Source organism: Emys orbicularis, chromosome 12, assembly GCF_028017835.1.
Source record: "Emys orbicularis isolate rEmyOrb1 chromosome 12, rEmyOrb1.hap1, whole genome shotgun sequence".
In the NCBI taxonomy this organism is placed as follows: Eukaryota; Metazoa; Chordata; order Testudines; family Emydidae; genus Emys; species Emys orbicularis.
Genome location: NC_088694.1, coordinates 2,209,494 through 2,229,638, shown reverse-complemented (window position 1 = coordinate 2,229,638; position 20,145 = coordinate 2,209,494). Strand labels below are relative to the sequence as shown.

The following is a 20,145-nucleotide window of genomic DNA, read 5'->3' as shown; positions in this document are numbered from 1 at the left end:
ATGAAGCCTGGCCCCTGGTGCGGGGCATGTGCCTGTAGGCTGCATGGGGCACTGGGCTACCCGCTGAGCAGTGGGGCTCGGGCGTAGGTCGGGCTCCAGAAGTCAGGAGCTCTCTGCCGTCCCCGCAGCCGGGAGCCCCGGCCCACCCCGTGCGGAGCGAGCCCCGGCGGATCGGGACCAGGGGAGCCTCCCCCGAGCGGCGCGGAGGCGGATTCTCCCCGGCCGGGCTCGCCGCACGCTGGCGGGTCTCTCGCGCCGCCCAGGGGCAGGGAAGGGGTCGGGGCTACACAACCTTCTGCCAAGCCACGGCCCGGGCTCGCCGGGCGAGGGGGCATGAGGCGGCACCGGCTCCTCGCGCGGGGGTCCCCGTCCTCCAGAGCCCCGCGCGGGGGCCGGGCTGCCCCCTCAGGCGCGCCCCTCGGCCGGCTGCCGCGGGGAGATGGCCGCTCGCGGGGGGGCGTGGCTTGGCAGGCTCCTCCCCCTGCCCCGGGGCTCCCCACGTCCCCGCACTCACCCCGTTCCCCCGGGCCCCGCCAGGCTCGGCTCCGGCTCAGGCCCCGGCGGCCCCATTGTGCGGGGCATTGTGGGAGTGACGCCGCGCTCGCTCGCGCTCCTTCCGCCTCTATGGTGCCCTTTCCCCCCTAGAGCGCCCCTTCCGTTCCGGAGCCCGGTGCATGCCGGGATAGGCCTCCCGCCCCGCTGGTTGCCCAGCGATGATGGGGGCTCTCGGGCTCCGGCTCCTGCTCCTGCTGGTACCGGCGAGCGGTTCGGCGGCGCCCGCCTGGGACCCAGCCGGTTACCTGCTCTATTGCCCCTGCATGGGTGAGACCCTCCCTGCGGGCGCGCTGCAGGGCCCCCCCAGTGTCCCCCTTTCCAGGGCCCCTGCCCCCAGCGGGCCCCGCCCCAGAGCCGCACCCCCGTGGCGCCCCCCCTTCCCGGGCCCCTCCCTGGAGCCACCCCAGCGGCCCCTTTCCTGGCCCCCCAGAGCCCGCTTGTGTCCCCAGTCCTAGATCCTGCCCTGCCCCCGCGATTTCCCCCTTTGGAGCTCCCTCCCAGTGCCGCCCCCCCCCCCCCCACACACACACCGGTCCATTCTTTTCTCTTGCAATCAGACTTTCAGCCCCCAGGGACTCAGCTCCCCACACCCACTCTTCCTTCCTCCCTTCTCCCAACCCAACAGCCCCCCCTTGGATCACCCTTCCCCCCTGCCCTTCTCTTATCCCACCCTCCACCTGCCGTGGGTCCCAGATCTCCCCCAGATCCCTGTAATTCCTGAAAACCTTCACTTTTTTGATGACCCAGAGATGGGGGAGGGCATGGAGTTGTAGGGAGTCTTTGTGGCAACATGGGCATCCCTGATTTGGCCAATAAATCCAGCTCTTGACACTTTTTCAGGGAGATTTGGGAACCAGGCTGATCATTTCCTGGGCTCCTTGGCGTTTGCCAAGACTCTGAATCGTACCCTGGCTGTGCCTCCCTGGATCGAGTACCGACACCACAGGCCTCCCTATACTAATGTAAGTCCTGTTCAGCCCCTCAATACTTTGATGTTGGGTTCTCTACAAATTATACCATGTCCCGCTCGCTGTTGGTGTGGTGCCACATATGTTTATAATGCTACATACATGTTCCTGATAAATACATTCCGCACAACTTAATATAACAACTGGGGCCAAACATGCTAAATGCTGTACAGGCATAAAGGAAAAAAATAGTCTCTGCTCCAAACAATTTACAATCTAATATTCTAGGGAGACAGACTTCTATATGGCCACTTGCATATTTACATAATGGCTCTGGTTGTTGGCTTTGAAATGTGAAAACCAGTTGGGTTTTTGGCTCTTCAGCATTATTATTGTTATTTATTAAGCACTGACAGTGTGTTCCATGATGTACAAGACACAAAATAAAGAGTCTCTGCTGCAGAGAGCTTGCATTCTAGAAGAGAGAGGATGTGCTGATGCACGATATATAAAGGGACTCCTGAGTTTGGTGATCTCAGACTAGCTCCCAGTGGACAGATGTTGCATGACTCCGCTGGCACTAACTGACCCCATTATTGGCAGATTCAGCAGAGGGGACAAGATTTTAATGGATTGTGGGGACTGAATTTCCATCGTGCTGGTAGAAATAGTCCCTCCAGCTAAGGCACATTGCCAGGGCAGTGTGGGGATTCTTGCCCTGTTGTTTGCATGCACCGAACCTATTCCGTGGATACCCAAAGGATTTTAGTCTTTGGGGTTATTAAGTTAGCTCCTTTCACCACCAGTACGCTCCCTTGCACCGAAGATACTGAATGTGAATAAAAACATGGCAACTCATGGGTTGTTTTTTTAAAAGTCCCATGTGTCCCCCAGTTAACATAGTTAGTGTTGTCATGGGAAAACGTTATTACCGAGGGGTTTGTATCAGCTGCTGAACTCTGCATCCTTGTAACAGGGGCCCAGTGCTACTTTTTATAAAAGTATCACCCTGTTGTAAATGGGTTATAAAAGTCAAGGTGATAACTAGTGATCACAGGGGTGCCTCTCACAGGCCAACCTGGACGTTGATGCTGCATTTGATGACTCCATTAGGAGGTGATAAGGGTACACACTGGTTATTTTCTCTTTAGAGTAGCTTTTCCTTTATATAGTCCATTTCATCTGAACATGTCATAGCACATTATAAACATTGAGCCACATAAATTACATAATAACTTTACACAGCTTTCCCATCTGTAAAATAGGGATAATACTTATGTGCTATACAAGGTTTAATCAGGTACTGTTTGTAAGGGGCATTGGGGAAAATTATAAGTGCCTATTCTTTATGTCTCAAGGTCTCAGCATGCCAGTGGTGGAGCTGGGAACCCAGGAGTCCTGACTTGAAGTCCCCTCTTCTAATCTCTAGATTAAAACTTTTAAAAAACATAGTACGAAAACCCAAAAAGTGCCTTAAAAAACAGAGAGAACCAAAAAAGTGTCACCGTGGCTAATCAACAAAGTAAAAGAAGCAGTGAGAGACAAAAAGGCATCCTTTAAAAAGTGGAAGTTAAATCCTAGTGAGGAAAATAGAAAGGAGCATAAATTCTGGCAAATGAAGTGTAAAAATATAATTAGGAAGGCCAAAAAAGAATTTGAAGAACAGCTAGCCAAAGACTCCAAAGGTAATAGCAAAAAAATTTTTAAGTATATCAGAAGAAGAAAGTCTGTTAAACAACCAGTGGAGCCACTGGACGATCGATATGCTAAAGGAGCCCTCAAGGATGATAAGGCATTGCAGAGAAACTAAATGAATTTTTTGCATCGGTCTTCACGGCTCAGGATATGAGGGAAATTCCCAAACCTGAGCCATTTTTTTAGGTGACAAATCTGAGGAACTGTTGCAGATTGAGGTGTCATTAGAGGAGGTTTCGGAACAAATTGATAAACTAAACAGTAATAAGTCACCAGCACCAGATGGTATTTACCCAAGAGTTCTGAAGGAACTCAAATGTGAAATTGCAGGACTACTAACTGTCATCTGTAACCTATCATTTAAATCAGCCTCTGTACCAAATGACTGGAGGATAGCTAATGTGATGCCAATTTTTTAAAAGGGCTCCAGAGGTGATCCCGGCAATTACAGGCCAGTTAACCTGACTTCAGTACCAGGCAAACTGGTTGAAACTATAGTAAAGAACAAAATTGTCAGACACATAGATGAACATAATTTGTTGAGGAAGAGTCAACATGGTTTTTGTAAAGGGAAATCATGCCTCACCAATCTACTAGAATCTACTAATGGAATCTGCTACTTTTTTGAGGGGGTCAACAAGCATGTGGATAAGGGGGATCCAGTGGATATAGTGTACTTAGATTTTCAGAAAGCCTTTGACAAGGTCCCTCACCAAAGGCTCTTAAGCAAAGTAAGCTGTCATGGGATAAGAGGGAAGGTCCTCTCAGGGATTGGTAACTGGTTAAAAGATAGGAAACAAAGGGTAGGTATAAATGGTCAGTTTTCAGAATGGAGAGAGGTAAATAGTGGTGTCCCCCAGGGGTCTGTTCTGGACCAATCCTATTCAACATATTCGTAAATGATCTGGAAAAAGGGGTAAACAGTGAGGGGGCAAAATTTGCAGATGATACAAAACTACTCAAGATAGTTAAGTCCCAGGCAGACTGCGAAAAGCTACAAAAGGATCTCACAAAACTGGATGACTGGGCAACAAAATGGCAGATGAAACTCAATGTTGATAAATGCAAAGTAATACACATTGGAAAACAGAATCCCAACTGTACATATAAAATAACGGGGTCTAAATTAGCTATTACCACTCAAGAAAGAGATCTTGCAGTCTTTGTGCATAGTTCTCTGAAAACATCCACTCAATGTGCAGTGGCAGTCAAAAAAGCAAACAGAATGTTGGGAATCATTAAGAAAGGGATAGATAATAAGACAGAAAATATGATATTGCCTCTATATAAATCCATGGTACACCCACATCTTGAATACTGTGTGCAAATGTGGTTGCCCCATCTCAAAAAAGATATATTGGAATTGGACAAGGTTCAGAAAAGGACAACACAAATGATTAGGGTTATGGAACGGCTTCCATATGAGGAGAGATTAATAAGACTTGGACTTTTGAGCTTGGAGAAGAGACGACTAAGGGGGGATATGATAGAGGTCTATAAAATCATGACTGGTGTGGAGAAAGTAAATAAGGAAGTGTTATTTACTCCTCGTAGCACAAGAACTAGGGGTCACCAAATGAAATTAATAGGCAGCAGGTTTAAAACAAACAAAAGGAAGTATGTCTTCACACAATGCACAGTCAACCTGTGGAACTCCTTGCCAGAGGATGTTGTGAAGGCCAAGACTATAACAGGGTTCAAAAAAGAACTAGATAAGTTAATGAAGGATAGGTCCATCAATGGCTATTAGCCAGGATGGACAGGGATGGTGTCCCTAGCCTCTGTTTGCCAGAAGCTGGGAATGGGTAAAAGGGGATGGATCACTTAATGATTACCTGTTCTGTTCATTCCCTCTGGGGCATCTGGCATTGGCCACTGTTGGAAGACAGGATACTGGGCTAGATGGACCTTTGGTCTGACCCAGTATGGCCGTTCTTATGTAGATAGCCATGTTTGCCTCCATCAAATTCTATAGAGTTGTGGATTCTAAAGCATTTGTTTATTTGGATCATAAGATGTCCTGAGCTGTTCATCCTGCCATCACTGAATGAATAAACGGGTACAGACCGCAGTGTTTTCTATTCGTTTGAGTAGAGATTTAGCTGGAACTGACTTCCAATTGCACTATGAGTAGATCTCTTTCTCTCATTCACAGCTGCATGTTTCCTACAAGGAATACTTCAAACTGGAACCTCTCTTAGAATATCACCGGGTTATCAGCTTGGAGGACTTCATGAAGAGATTAGCACCCATTCACTGGCCCCCTGGCAAGCGAGTGGCTTACTGCTTTGAAGCAGCAGCTCAGAGAAGCAGTGACAAAAGGACTTGTCCCATGAAGGTAAGTGTCTCACTCCTGTTTTGCTAGCTTAGGTCAGAGGAATGATTGAGTCAGAGACTGGTATTTATTCGCTATTCTGGGACCTTCCTAAGGCTTGGTGTCCTAGATCACTGTACGGGGCACTTCTTCCCCTGCCTATCCCTTTGGGCATTGCATTCCAGATTATACACTCTGCAGAGCATTTCAGGCAATCCAGCCATGTGCTGCTCTTCCATTAGAACCCATCTGTGAGGTACTTACATTAAGGTCTGGTGGTGACAGTGAAGGGTTGGGAGTCAATAGGGTTGTATTGTTTAAGTGTGTATTTATCATATTCAAAGTAATTGTAATTTTAGGTAAAAACAAGACCTTAACAAAAAAAAAAGCAGACATTCCACTGGCCTTTTACCCATCTATCTCATCCATACAGCAATTATCCCCAACTGATTTAAAAGTCCGTCTCCTTCAGGACATATGGTCACTGGGCACCAGACCCCAGTTACTTGATACATTTTAGGACAGCGTTTGGAATAGTCTTTTATTTTAATACAAGGATCTCCTTAGTTTATCTGCTCCTTCCCAGCAAGTTGTTAGATGGTAAGCATACCAGACTCAGTCAACCCCCTGGTAAGCATGGCTTTCTGTAGCAGAATTCTGGCTGCAGACCTCTCCAGGTCCTCCATTTTTTAGATTCCAGCTCTAAGGCCAGGGATCCATGTGCTGTGGTGTATGAGCAGCTGTTTTTGTTTTGCAGGACGGAAATCCCTTTGGTCCATTTTGGGATCAATTCAACGTGGACTTCAATAGGTCTGAGCTCTTCGGGGGCATTTCCTTCAGTCTCTCTTACAAGGACCACTGGATCCAAAGGTAGCAAGAGCCTGGGGAAGCTGTCCACAGTGGTGGAGTAGTGATGCCATAGCTGAACTTGTGTAGGCACTTGGAGTGGCTCTCAGGGAAATGCTCACTCTAGTCACACCATAGAGCCCCGATGTCATTTGGGATGGCTTGAAGTGACAGTTTAACATTTCCGTTAGGAGTGTGTCACATTGAGACAAAAACCTTGAAGCTGTTTCCATGGTCAATTGGCCCAACACTGTGTTCCTATTGACAATATTAGATGTGAAGTATGTAAGGCTGAGCGACTTGCCAGCCAGTAAGTGATAACATTTAATTGCTGTGTTTATTGGCTGAGTCTTTAATTGCTCTTCCCAGAAGTAAATCAGAAATAATTCAGGTCTCGGCTGACGAACAAAGATCACACTACACTAAACTTCTGTCCAATATCTACCTGTTATCAGAGCCACAAGTGGCCTAATATTTATTACTGCAGTTGCCTGGGCATCAGAACTACTTTAACTTGGAGTGAGAAACACTTAACTAAAGAGTATTTATAACTGATCCACTGCCATGAATGTCAAGGCTGTCTTGTCATTGTTCTGTCCCTCAAATTGCATTAATTCACTTCTGATTTGCTGTTGAGTCTGAGGTAAAAAGCAGTGTCTTGACACTATGAGTTGTGTATAATTCACCTGCTGAAATGGTGAAGATTCCTTTTTTCTGACAGCAGGAGTGATAGACACTGTTATATTTCAAGTTGCATAATGGTTTCCATTCTAATCCACTGTTTTCAGTACTTTTTATACCAAACTCATAAAGTGCACAGCTAAGGATGGCTACACCGTGCATGTAGGGCTAATTAGCTATGCACTGAAACTTGTAGTGCAGGAGTGGAGGCTAGGATTCAGTGCCTACATCTCTTGTATGGTGGTTCTAAGGTGCACACAAGCTAGACTCCTCCTTGCACCTCTGAAGGCCCACAAGATGGGAAGAGTAGGAATTTCTCTATCCCTTAGGATGTAGAGGCTATAGCTGGCCAGAGCTTGCAAGGGCAATGGATGGGGATGAGGTATGGAGAGACCAAAGGACAAGTGAGAAAACTTTAAGGATGGTGAGGGTGAAGAAGGCATTTTGTTTTTTCTTGAGAATGTCGGTGATCATGTAATTAACAACTGAATCCTAAGGCATGTACCCAAAGGGGTGGAGTTAAAATCATTCAGGCAGCTCTAATTTTGGCAATTCTTGATTATGAGTGGCTATCCATGTAATCTCTTCATGGTTTTTAGTCTGGAATTACACCTACTGCTTGAACTTCGCTTGTTGGTTCACTGGACTTCTATAATGCAGGATCGCTCAGTTCTTTCCATTCCATGGAGTAACTGTCTTTTCTGATTTACCCTGGCACTCTAACAAGGCCAAAAGATATCCTGCACACCTGTTTCTTTTTCCATCTCCTTCCCAGAGATGCTGAAAACACATGGAGCTCCTGTCTTGTTTCTCCTTCCAGGTTTCCACCATCAGAGCACCCTGTTCTTGCCCTACCTGGAGCTCCAGCCCAGTTTCCAGTCTTAGAGGAGCATCGGCCTCTGCACAAGTATGTCGTGTGGTCTGATGAGATGGCGCAGAAGGGAGAGGCCTATATTCATTCTCTCCTGGTTAGACCCTATGTAGGAATTCATCTGCGGATCGGCTCTGACTGGGTATGACTCTTACGCTCTTATGTAGATTTCAGTGGGTCTGGTGCATGCAGTCAGTGTCATCACCACACAACTGGACTGGCAGCCATCATCCCTATAGAAAGTATACAGAAAGAGAAACGGAGCAGCACTGATATGGTCAGGCGTTCTGAGATGAGAGTCTAAACCTAGTTTGCACTCAGTAACTGGCCGTGTTTAGATACTAGAAATGCTGGCTGAGTTGGAGTCAGTCCTTTTTTTCTTAGCTGTTGCCGATCACATATGGCATTCTCTCTTTTCGTCCTAATAGAAGAATGCATGTAATATGCTGAAGGATGGGACGGCTGGATCACACTTCATGGCTTCGCCACAGTGCGTAGGCTATGACCGAAACAATGCGGTGCCTCTCACAATGGACATGTGCCTGCCAGACCTGAAGGAGATCAAGCGTGCACTCAAGCTCTGGGTGAAGAAGGTGGAAGCTAAGTCTGTCTACATTGCCACTGATTCTGAGCCCTACACTACAGAAATACAGCAGCTTTTCAAAGGAAAGGTAAGTCTTTCAGACTCTCAGACTGACAGGACTGCTCCAATAATGTCCTTCCCCAGCTAGTGCAACGCTTGCTGCTGCTGCTGCATGCTCTGGACATTTGATTGTCTCGTGTGTGTTCAGTTAAGACTGACTGATTAACTAACAGATGATGGAGGGGGGATAGCTCAGTGGTTTGAGCATTGGCCTGCTTAAACCCAGGGTTGTGAGTTCAATCCTTGAGGGGGCCATTTAGGGAACTGGGTTAAAAAAAAATCTGTCTGGGGATTGGTCCTGCTTTGAGCAGGGGGTCGGACTAGATGTCCTCCTGAGGTCCCTTCCAACCCTGATATTCTATGATTCTATGAAATACTCTTTGTGCCCTGGTGCTGCAGTAAAATTGAGGTTTAGTGAGTGTCAAAGGATTGGATGTCTATTGGCTTGATCCTTTGAGGTTCTGAGTATCATAAGAATTGGACACTCAGAACCTTGCAGGATTGGGTCCTAGATAAATAACCCTAACATTTTAAGAATCCCAGCACTCTCCCCTTTCCCATCACTTGGGGTGGAGTACATCAGTTTTCACCCAGGCGTTGTCCCTGGGCAGTGGAGCCCCAGCCCACATGTTAGTGTAGTGGGAGAAATTGATGAGATATATTAGAAAAAAGAAGTTTGGGAAAAACAGAAAATATGGTAGCACAGATATTTTCCACCCTGGCTAGTAGGTTTACTATTTGGGCTAATAAGTGTAAGGTAAAATTTCCAAGCCCTTCTATTTTAGATCAGTGTGAACTTCAGGGACTGCTAACCTTCATATTAGGAAAGTTAGTTACTGATGCATGGAATGAGAAGTGAGCTTTACCCACAGCAACAAGACTAAAGTACTAAGGGTCCTTTGAAGAATTCAGCTTCCTCCAGAACTAAAAGATCCAGTCCTGTGTGTTGGCAAGGACCTGAGCTGAATTGAGATGCCCTTTCAAAGGCTCCAGCAAGTACTGCTATTACATAGGCAAGTTTAGATTGATTCCAGTTTGTACCCATTTGCTGTGTTATGGCCAGGACTCTTATGCCCTGGGACTATCTATTCTGTACAGTGATGGCTGGATTAACTTGTTTTTCCCCTTTCACTTTGCAGATCAAAGTGGTGAATTTGCAGCCCGAAGTGGCCCAGATAGACTTGTATATCCTTGGCCAATCTGACCATTTTATTGGGAACTGTGTCTCTTCATTTACTGCCTTTGTGAAACGAGAACGTGATGTGCATGGGAGGCCCTCCTCATTTTTTGGCATGGACCACCCTCCAAGGCTGCGGGATGAATTCTGATCAGGAGAGGAAGAGGCAGATTTTGATTGTTCTTATAGTTCTGAACACTAATGCACCGTCAGCAGACACACCATGATAAAAATGTCATCTTAGGACATTCAATTCCACTATGACAGGCCTGTTCCCATACCTTCATCCTGGCCTCACATTAATCTTTGGATTCATTTCTGATCACCTTCTCAGTAATTCCATGATGCCAGCATAAGATCAGAAATGGAAAATGAATTTTAAACCATGGGGTGACCTCTTGTAGGAAACCTTCCATTCTCATTATTTGGGACTTATCAGCCACCACAATCAGATAGCAGCTCAGATTCCCCTCTCTTCATTTCCCATATTTTACTGTTTCTCCTGCAAGTGCTGGGAAGCATCTTGTGATGCACCTTGGATGACAGGTGCTCAAGAAGTGCAAACTAGTATTACAAGGGAGTGTGGTCCATGAAAAGGAACATTGCCTAAAACTTAGAATTGAGCATCAGAAGATCTGAGTTTTATTTCGAGGATTGCTGCTGTCCGATATGGGCAAGTCACCTCTGTGCCTCAGTTTCCCATCTGTAAAATGGGTTTAATGCTTCTACCTCACAGGAGAGTTGAGACTAAATTTAATAATGTCTGTAAATTACTTTGAGCTCTCCAAAGGGTGCTGCAGAAGTATGGTGATGTTATATCATGACGACGCAGGTGTCTATTTAGTACCAGCGCTGACCAGGGCACACAGAACACTGATGGGGGCAATCTCCTTTAGCTTGTCATGGGCTGGTGTTTTATGATTTCATAGCTATTGTCTCTTGCTCTGAGAGGTGGATCATGACATTCGGTCACAGGGATTTGTGGAGATCAGTAAATATTAGAAGCTAATATTTTTAAATGGAACTGAAATTTTAAAATAACCTCAATAAAGCATTAGGAGGCGGTATGGTGGGCTTTTATCCCAGGTAGGTTTGTGCTAAGGGTTTTTCTGCATTTTCTCACAAAGAGCCCTCTCCACTGACAGCAAAATTTTGACCAGTACAGTTTAATTTTGCATGGGTGACTGTGATGATCCACATCATTATCCCTGCATGGAACAGTCTTGTTACTCCTGTGGCTATTGGTAAATGATTGAGTTTTGGCACTCACTCCCTTTTCGATACGGATTAGTTATACAGCTAGGGCATCTTCTCCTGATGTGCTCTTTGCATCTGGGGAACTTGCTCATATCTGAGCATTTTTCTTTGGTGTTCCTGTGCCTTATAGCGAATGTCAGAGGAGTTGAGGCCCATGTTAAATTGGAAGCTAACTAAGGTGTTGTGTCAATATACACTAGCCTCGTGCTTTTCAGTGCTAATCTCAAAAATGTGTCAGATTTGGTCATTTCAGTGGTGCTAACTGTGAGCAGGTTTTAGGCTAGCTGGGAATTTGTAACTGTGGAAGCTCATAAACCTAAGCAGTTTAGATTCATCAGTATTTTCCTCCAATTTATGGTGGTATTGAAAGGTGCAATCAAAGTCTGCATTGATTAGGAATGGCTAATGATTGAGACTGATTACTGAGATTTGCAAAATATCTTGGTTTAGAAGATGTATTTTGACTTAAGGAGCATTGGAAAGAGAATATTTTTTGTATTTTTTTCATAATAAAACACAATGAAATTTATCTTTGTCTTGAGTGTTTCAAAGCTTACCAATTCCCCTTCTCCCCGGTTTGGACTAACATATTTGGCCATAGTTCTGCCCAGATCCATTTACTCTAAGGCTGTCGCATCTTTTTTAAAAATATAAATACAAATCCCCTACAAAGGTCAATCAGTACTGTCATCTCACTTCAGTGAGGAATATCCAAGAACATAAGAACAGCCTTACTGGGTCAGACCATGGTCCATCTAGCCCAGTATCCTGTGTCTGACAGTGGTCCATACCTGAGCTTCAGGGGGAGTGTACAGAACAGGGCAATTCTGGAGTCATCTACCCAGTCTTCTACTCCTGGCTTCTGGCATTCAGAGGTTTAGGGTTGCCCCAAGCATGGGGTTGGGGCCCTGACCATCTTGGCTAATAGCCATTGATGGACCTATCCTCCATGAACGTATCCAGTTATTTTTTGAACCCAGTTATGCTTTTGGCCTTCACAACATCCTATGGCACTGAGTTCCATGGGAGTTGTGCTTTGTGTGGAAAAAGTACATCCTCTTGTTTGTATTAAACCTGATGCCTATTAATTTCGACTGTTACCTGGTTTATGTATTGGGTGAAAAGGTAAATAACACTTCTCCATTCACTTTTTCCACACCATTCATGATTTTATAGCCCTTAATCATATTCTCCCTTAGTCGCCTCTTTTCTAAAATGAACAGGCCTAATCTTTTGTTGTAGCTGCACTTTTGGGGGTCAGATGTTAATATAACAGTGCTACCCTGTCACTTGGTGTAATGGTTCAGTCAGTCAGAAGGACCATGCTACACTGCTTTTGGAGTGATCATTAGTTAAAACACAATTTGATGGAACCTTATAAACTAACTTCAGTCAAATATCTTATAATTGCAAACCTCAACCTTTAAATTATTTATTGAGAATGAATACTTCTGCCCATATTTGTATTTCCATAACTGCCTACAATGCAGGGTTTTTTTTAAATCTTTTTCTACAGTATGTGGTACTGTCCATATTTGGATAGAGCACAATGGACCAAATGGACTTCTGGTCTGATCTTAACTTGATCTAGTATGGTAATTCCGGTGTCTACTCCAGTATTTGTTCTGCAGCAGACTGCAACAGAGAGCAATTTGCTTCTCACATATAATTTACAAAACGAAAATGTAAAAAGTAGCATCTGGCTAGCAAATTTGATTTGTAGGGAAGATTTACAAAATAAAAAATGGGCTGCTGTACTAATACTATACACAACTGGAGCTCGATTTGTCTGGATAGTAAAACTCACATTTGTTCTAAAACACGCAGTTTAATTTGCACAAATTAAGAACTCTCCCCTTCCCCACAAACATGCTCACTATTTCTCGTGTAGAAACTAAGTTGGAAAGTTATAGAAGAGCTGAAGTTAAAAGAATGTACTTCTCTTCTTGGGATCAGGAAAATAGCCTTTACCCTTGAAACTCTCAACTAGAAAAATTAAATCTGTATTGTGTACAAGAAAGATATTGCTGCACAATATATATCACACAACCATCTAAGCAATGCAAAAACAGTAACATAAGAAAATAAAGGGAATCTGAACCAAATTTTCTAGACCCATTAGACAGCAATAAAAGACATTTGGCTAATCAGTGAGCCCTTAAACCAGGGGTGGGCAAACTTTTTGGCCCAAGGGCCACATCAGGGAATAGAAATTGTATGGTGGGCCATGAATGCTCAGAAAATTGGGGTTGGGGTGAGGGCTCCAGGGTGGGGCCAGAAATTAGTTCAGGGTGAGGGAGGGGGCTCTGGGCTGGGGCAGAGGAGTAGGGTCCGGGCTCTGGGGTGGGGCTGGGGGTGAAGAGTTTGAGGTGTAGGAGGGTGCTCTGGGCTGGGACCGAGGAGTTCAGAGGGTGGGAGAGGGATCAGGGCTGGGCCAGGGGCGCGGGGAGAGGCTCAGGGCTGCAGGCTCTGGGCGGTGCTTACTTCAAGCGACTCCCAGAAGCAGCGGACATGTCCCCACTCCAGCTCGTACACGGAGCCGCGGCCAGGTGGTTCTGTGTGCTGCCCCATCTGCAGGCACCACCCCTGCAGCTCCCACTGGCCGCAGTTCCTAGCCAATGGGAGCTGTGGGGGCAGCATGCAGAGCGGAGCCCCCTGGCTGCCCCTACACGTAGGAGCCGGAGCAGGGCCATGCTGCTGCTTCCAGAAGCGGCGCAGCCCCCAACCCTACTTCCCGGCTGGAGCGCCAGAGCAAGGCAAGCCCCAGACCCCACTCCCCAGCCAGGGGCGGCTCTATGTTTTTTGCTGCCCCAAGCACAGCAGTAAGGCAGCCTTTGGCGGCACGCCTGCGGGCAGTCCGCTGGTCACGCGGATTCGGCGGCGTTTCTGCGGGTGATCTGCCGGTCCTGCGCCTTTGGCGTACCTGCCACCGAATTGCCACCAAACCGCGGGACCGGCGGACCTCCCGCAGGCACACCACCAAAGGTAGCCTGACTGCCGCCCCCCCGCGGCTTGCCGCCCCAGGCACGCGCTTGCTGCGCTGGTGCCTGGAGTTGCCCCAGGCCCCAGCGGGAGCTCGAGGGCCAGCTTAAAATGGCTGGCGGGCCAAATCCGGCCCACGAGACATAGTTTGCCCACCCCTGCCTTAAACTAAGGATGTATCTTAATTTTAGAAAGAGTGTGCCCTGCTGGTCAAGAAAAGATTGAAAGGATAAGATGGAATTTCCTGTCATCATTTCTTAAAAAATCATCAGACACTTGAGAATGGAAACCATTAACATCTTAAAACACATTGGAGTCTAAATTAGAGCTGTCCCCTTTTTGAAAATGGAATGCTGGACAGTTACAGAAAACTTGCAAAGGGCTGTGGGCAGCAGCCCAAGCTCCAGAAACCTGAGGGGTTTAGAGCCTGAGATGCAATTTCCTTTATCTCTTACAAAATCCTCTAAAATGTCCCATACAATACATAAACCACAATTAAAATGTCAACAACCTCCAAGGCTGATGTATTCCCCAATTTAAACATATACACTCTTTCAGCTCGAGTCTGTGTTCTGCTATATGCAGCTTATGTCAAAACTCAAGAAGCATGGCAAATGGAATATAAAATTCAGAGGGCAAGCTGCCTGTGCATGGATTTATCCCTGGGAAATTACAGAGCTCAGGAATAACAGGAGTACTTGTGGCACCTTAGAGACTAACAAATTTATTAATTTAGTCTCTAAGGTGCCACAAGTACTCCTGTTATTTTTGCGGATACAGACTAACACGGCTGCTACTCTGAAAAGAGCTCAGGAATGTATATGCTACTTGGCATGCAATGTGGGAGGTAGGCACACTGGTCCAACCATAAGACTCTCTCTTCCCTGCCTCTAAGCATCTAGTAATTACCTAGCTAAGGACAATGGTTGTCCCTTCATCTCTGCCAAGGACCTGTGTGGGCTTGGCCCAAAATTCTTCAGTGGTCTTTGCTACATGTGCATACCCATGACCAGTGCTCCCCATTCCCAGCCATCTTTCATTCCTCCCCCTCCACCTCACATCCACTCCCTCCCACCCCCATCCTGCATTCCACCCTCTGCAACCCCACGTAGATCCATAGCAATGTAGGGCTGGAAGGGACCTCAAAAGGTCATCAAATCCACCCCTGTGTGCTGAGGCAGGATCAAGTAAACCTAGACCATCCCTGACAGGTGTTTGTTCAACGTATTCTTAAAAACCTCCAACAATGAAGATTTAACAACCTCCCTTGGAAGCCTCATCCAGAACTTAACTACCCTTAAAGTTAGGACGTTTTTCCTAACATCTAACCTAAATTTCCCTTGCTGCAGATTAAGCCGATTACTTCTTGTCCTACCTTCAGTGGACATGGAGAACAATTGATCACTATCCTCTTTATAACAGCCCTTAACATATATTCAGACATATCAGATCCCCCCTCAGTTGTCTTTTCTGAACACTAAACATACCCAGTTTTTTTTTTTTAACTTTTCTTCGTAGGTCAGGTTTTCTAAACTTTTTATCATTTTTGTTGCTCTCCTCTGGACTCTCTCCAATTTATCCACATCTTTTCTAAAATGTAGCATCCAAAATTGGACACAGTATTCCAGCTGAGGCCTCACCAGGGCTGGGCAGAGCAGGACAATTATCTCCTATGTCTTACATACAACACTCCTATTAATACACCCCAGAATGATATTTGCCTTTTTGCTCCACTCAATTATCCAAGTCTTAATGAAAATATTGCATAGTACCAGATCCAGGGGTGACCTTAGTGGGACTCTACTAGAGAAACCCTCCCAATTTGACAGCGAACCATTGATACCTACTTTTTGAGTAAGTCTTTCAACCAGCTGTGTACCCACCTTATAGTAATTTGCTCTAGACCACATTTCCCTGTGAGACTGTCAAAAGCCTTACTAAAATCAAGATATAGCACATTTACTATTTCCCCCTAGCTACTAGTATCTTACCAGGAATCAAAGTTAGGCTGATTGGTCTAGAATTCCCCGAGTCATCTTTGTTCCCTTTTTTAAACATCGGTACTATGTTTGCTCTTCTCCAGTCTTCTGGGACCTCATCTATTGTCCATGAGTTCTTGAAAATACTTGCTAATGATTTCAAGATTGCTTCAACTATTTCCTAAAGTACCCTATGATGAATTTCATCCAGCTCTGCCAACTTGAACACATCTAACTTAGCTAAATGTTCTTTAGCCTGTTCTTTCCCTATTTTGGCTCGTGTTCCTTCCCCCTTGTTGTTAATATTAATTGTGCTGAGTCTCTGGTCATCATGAAGCAAAACTGGCATTAAACGCCTCAGCCTTCTTGATGTCAGCCATTATTAGCTCTCCTTCCCCGTTAAGTAGAGGACCTACGGTTTCCTTTGTCTTTCTGTAGCTCCTAATGTATTTAAAAAGGCTCTTATTTCCTTTTATGTCCCTTGCTAGGTGCAACTCATTTTGTGCCTTAGCTTTTCGGATTTTGTCCTTACATGCTTGTGGTATTCTTTTGTACTCTTCCTTATCAATTCATCCATGTTTCCACATTCTGTAGAATTCCTTTTTGATTTTCAGGTCATTAAAGATTGCCTGATAGAGCCATATTGACCTCATACTATTCTTCCTATCTTTTCTTCGCATTGGGATTGTTTGTTGTTGCACCCTGAAGATTGAAACTTCCGCTCTCCTGAACTCCTTTTTCCCTTAGATTTTCTTTCCGTGGAACCTTACTTAACAGTTTTTTTTAATTGGTTAAAGTCTGTGGGTTGTTTTTTTTTTTTTTTAATTCCACTGTCTTTATTCTGACACTCTCACTCCTTCCTTTAATTAGAATCATAAACTCTATCATTTCTTGATCACTTTTATCCAAATTGCCCTCAACCTTCAGATTTGCATCTCCCTGTTGGTCAGAATCAAGTCCAGAATGGCTGCCCCCAGTTACCTCCTTGACTTTCTGAAATAAAAAGTTGTCCCCAGGATGTTCCAAGAACTTATCGGAAATATGGTTTTGCCATCTTACTTTTCCAACAGCTGTCTGGCTAGTTAAAGTCCCTCATTACTACCACTCCCTCCACCCCCATCCTACATGTCTCCCTTTGGCCCCGCATGTCCAATCCCTCTCACCCCCATCCTACATGTCTCCCTTTGGCCCCACACATCCAATCCCTCTCACCCCCATCCTACATGTCTCCCTTTGGCCCCACACATCCAATCCCTCTCACCCCCATCCTACATGTCTCCCCCTGGCCCCACACATCCAATCCCTCTCACCCCCAGCCTGCACTCCTTCCCTGTCTCCCACATCTACTGTCCCCACCCTGCGCGCCTCCCCCTAAATTTACTAGCCCCACCCTCTGCTCCCAAAGCACTTCCTCTGCGCCCCCCCGGGCTCCCTTATCTGCCCTCCAGGCCCCCCCCTCCCGCCAGGTGAGCAGAGTTCCCCGGATGGAGCTCGCCTTGGTAGGGCGGGGCTCGTTGCTAGGGAAGCGAAGGCGCCTCGTCTCTGTCCGGTCGCCAAGGAAGTGAGACCAGTTGCCAAGGCGGCCTGTGGGGCCGGTTGCTAAGGAAGTGATGGCTTGGGGGCGGGCGTGCGGGTTGCCAAGGAAGTGAGCGGTGGTCGATCCCCCCCGTATCCGGTGCAGCAGGAGTGGCGGCGGCGGGGGAGGGGGCTCCATGGTGACAGCGCAGGTGAGTTCCGCTCTGACCCCCGCCTCCCATTGACAGGGTCCGAACCGGGCCTTAAAGGGCCCCAGCTGGGGGAGGCACTGCGGGAGCGGGGGGCTTCGTAGCTACCGGCAGGGAGCCCCCTCCCCATCATAGGGGCGAGCAAAGGAGGGGCGGCAGCTCTGTTGCACACGCATATCGCGTCTGGGCGTGAAAAGGAGAGATGGCAGCCCCGTCGCGCACGTGTGTGTGTGCAAAGGAGGACCGGCAGCCCCTGTTGCACACGCGTGTGCGCAGCTGGGCGTGCAAGCGAGGTCGTGCAGTCCCTATTGCACACGTGTGTGCACATCTGGGTGTGCAAAGGAGGGTCGGCAGCCCCTGCTGCACACGTGTGTGCCCCCATCGACGTGCAAAGGAGGGTCAGCAGACCCTGTCATGCACACATATGCACCTGGGCATGCAAAAAATGGGACGGCAGCCCCTGTTGCACACGCGAGTGTGCACCTGGACATACAAATGTGGGATGGCAGTCCCTGTCGTATATGCGTGTGTGTATCTGGGCGTGCAAAGCAGGGACGTGTGTGCATCTGTATGCAAAGGAGGGATGGCAGCCCCTGTCATGCATGCATGTATACACCTGGGCATGCAAAGGAGGGAGAGTTTCCACCCAGATGGGCATGTGAAGGAGGAACCAACCCCATGAGTATAGAAAGGAAGAAATATCTCATTTGGGCATGTAAATGGGCACTCTTCTTTCCCCCACCCCTTTCCTATGACTGTGTCAACCTCCTCATCGGCCTGCTGTGTATTTTCGGAATGATTTCAGTGGCATTACAGGCTGTTGCATGATCTTATAACCCACTACAATAGCTTTGAATTCTCTCCACCACAAAGTTCACTTTTGCTCAGCTGCATTTATTGTGTGTTATCATGACACCTAATGTCATATCCGAGATCTAATGTGTCACAGTCCCTACAGTATAGGACTGTTAGTCTATCTAGTGTGGTTCTCGTGTTGGTTTGAAGATGAAGGCCGACACTCAGAAACTTTGTGATCTCATAACCAGAGATGAAGTTACAGCCTCAAAAGTACAAGTAGCTTGGAGTTTACATAACTCTCTGTAAGCTCTGGTTTCTCTGTCAGTGGGAGGGAGGCATCTAGGAAGTAATAATGCCCAAACAGTCTTGGGATGGTAGTGGGCAGCAAATTAAATATGGGTTTACATTGTCAAATGGCAGCAAAAAAAGAGCAGAGGGGTGATGGTCCCTTTCTGTGGTGTGTTCACACCTGGGATAATCTGTTCAGTTCTGGGCACTTCTTTAGCAGAGAGTGAGAGAGAAAAATTAGAGGGAAAGCGCAACAGAGAGGGGGTTGGAGGTATTGGGTTCTGAGAAAAGATTAAAAGAACTAAATGCAGTTAAGTGAAGACGTAAGTCTACAAATATCTGAAGACCGTACACAGCAAGAGGGGAATGCGGTTATTTAGGGTGATGCCTGGTGGTATAAGTATAACCAAAGTAATGAGATGAGATTATGAAAAGTAAGAATTAGGCTGCATATTAAGAAAGTCTTCCTGACAGGAAAACCTGTTAAGTTTTGCAGGGAAGTATAGCTGCTCCTTTGCTTGGGAGTGTTAAAAATAGAGAGGTTAAAGCACACTAGCACATGTCCAGTTTGGTACCAGTCCTGCATTGGCCCCAGGGGCATAGACTGGTTGGTCCAACTGTTCACTATCTCTGATTTCTAAAATGCTCTGATGATTAAATGTGACAATTTGTGACATCACTTATTTTTTCAGGCATGACTTCATAGTGTATTAAAAGAGAATAGGGCTTAAAATTCTTCCTGCAATCATTGAGGGCAAAATTTAAAATACACTAATCTCAGTCTTGAAGTCTAACGGATTAGAGGCAATTTGGGATTTTATCCAGATCTCTTTGGATTTACTGGTTTCATGAGGAACAACTGTTAATCATAGCATACAAATAAATGGTGCTGTGACGTAAAGCAAGTGATAGTTTACAAGCTATTCTATCCCATCTATCTCCAGCTGTTTCTTGTAGTGAAAATTTTGCAATATAATTTTTGGTGACTATAAAATATATAGTTTAAATTTCCCTTTAGTTTTTAGTTGAGACAAATTTCTGTTCAGATTCCCCAGAATAACGCATAATGCTTTCACCAGGAAGAAGAGTTCAACTAATTAATTGATACACCAGTAACTGTTAACAACAGCAGCCAGCAGCAATGGAAATGGATCATGATGAGTTAGCATGACAATAGTGCAAATCAGGGGTGAGATAAGATGAAGGAACTGACTTGTTTGTGGCAAAAGTAGATCTGAGGTGTGCATTTGAGCAAGGCAGTCCTAGGTGGCTGACAAATAGACAACATAATTCTCACTAAATATATATAGGATACCAAACTGTGAGAGTGAGTGGTTGATTCCTCTGCTGTTATGTATATTTTCTCTTACATTCAAGATGGCCACATATGAATAGCAATATGTTCTTGTACTGAAAAAAAAATCTAC

The 20,145-nt window shown here is 46.1% G+C and overlaps 1 protein-coding gene across 1 annotated transcript; it reads left to right on the top strand.

The window, feature by feature from the left end:
• Nucleotides 1-685: 685 nt before the first annotated feature.
• Nucleotides 686-11,468, top strand: POFUT1 (protein O-fucosyltransferase 1). Its single transcript, XM_065414526.1, has 7 exons — nt 686-822; nt 1,396-1,517; nt 5,314-5,496; nt 6,230-6,342; nt 7,820-8,012; nt 8,299-8,541; nt 9,653-11,468. The coding sequence occupies exons 1-7, from the start codon at nt 714-716 to the stop codon at nt 9,839-9,841; spliced, it is 1,152 nt and encodes a 383-aa protein (XP_065270598.1). The 5' UTR covers nt 686-713; the 3' UTR covers nt 9,842-11,468.
• Nucleotides 11,469-20,145: the final 8,677 nt, after the last annotated feature.

Coding starts and splice junctions, on each gene's coding strand:
- POFUT1 (XM_065414526.1), top strand. CDS start 714: ATGATGGGGGCTCTCGGGCTCCGGCTCCTGCTCCTGCTGGTACCGGCG. Junction 823..1,395: donor GCTCTATTGCCCCTGCATGG/GTGAGACCCTCC, acceptor ACACTTTTTCAG/GGAGATTTGGGAACCAGGCT. Junction 8,542..9,652: donor AGCAGCTTTTCAAAGGAAAG/GTAAGTCTTTCA, acceptor TTCACTTTGCAG/ATCAAAGTGGTGAATTTGCA.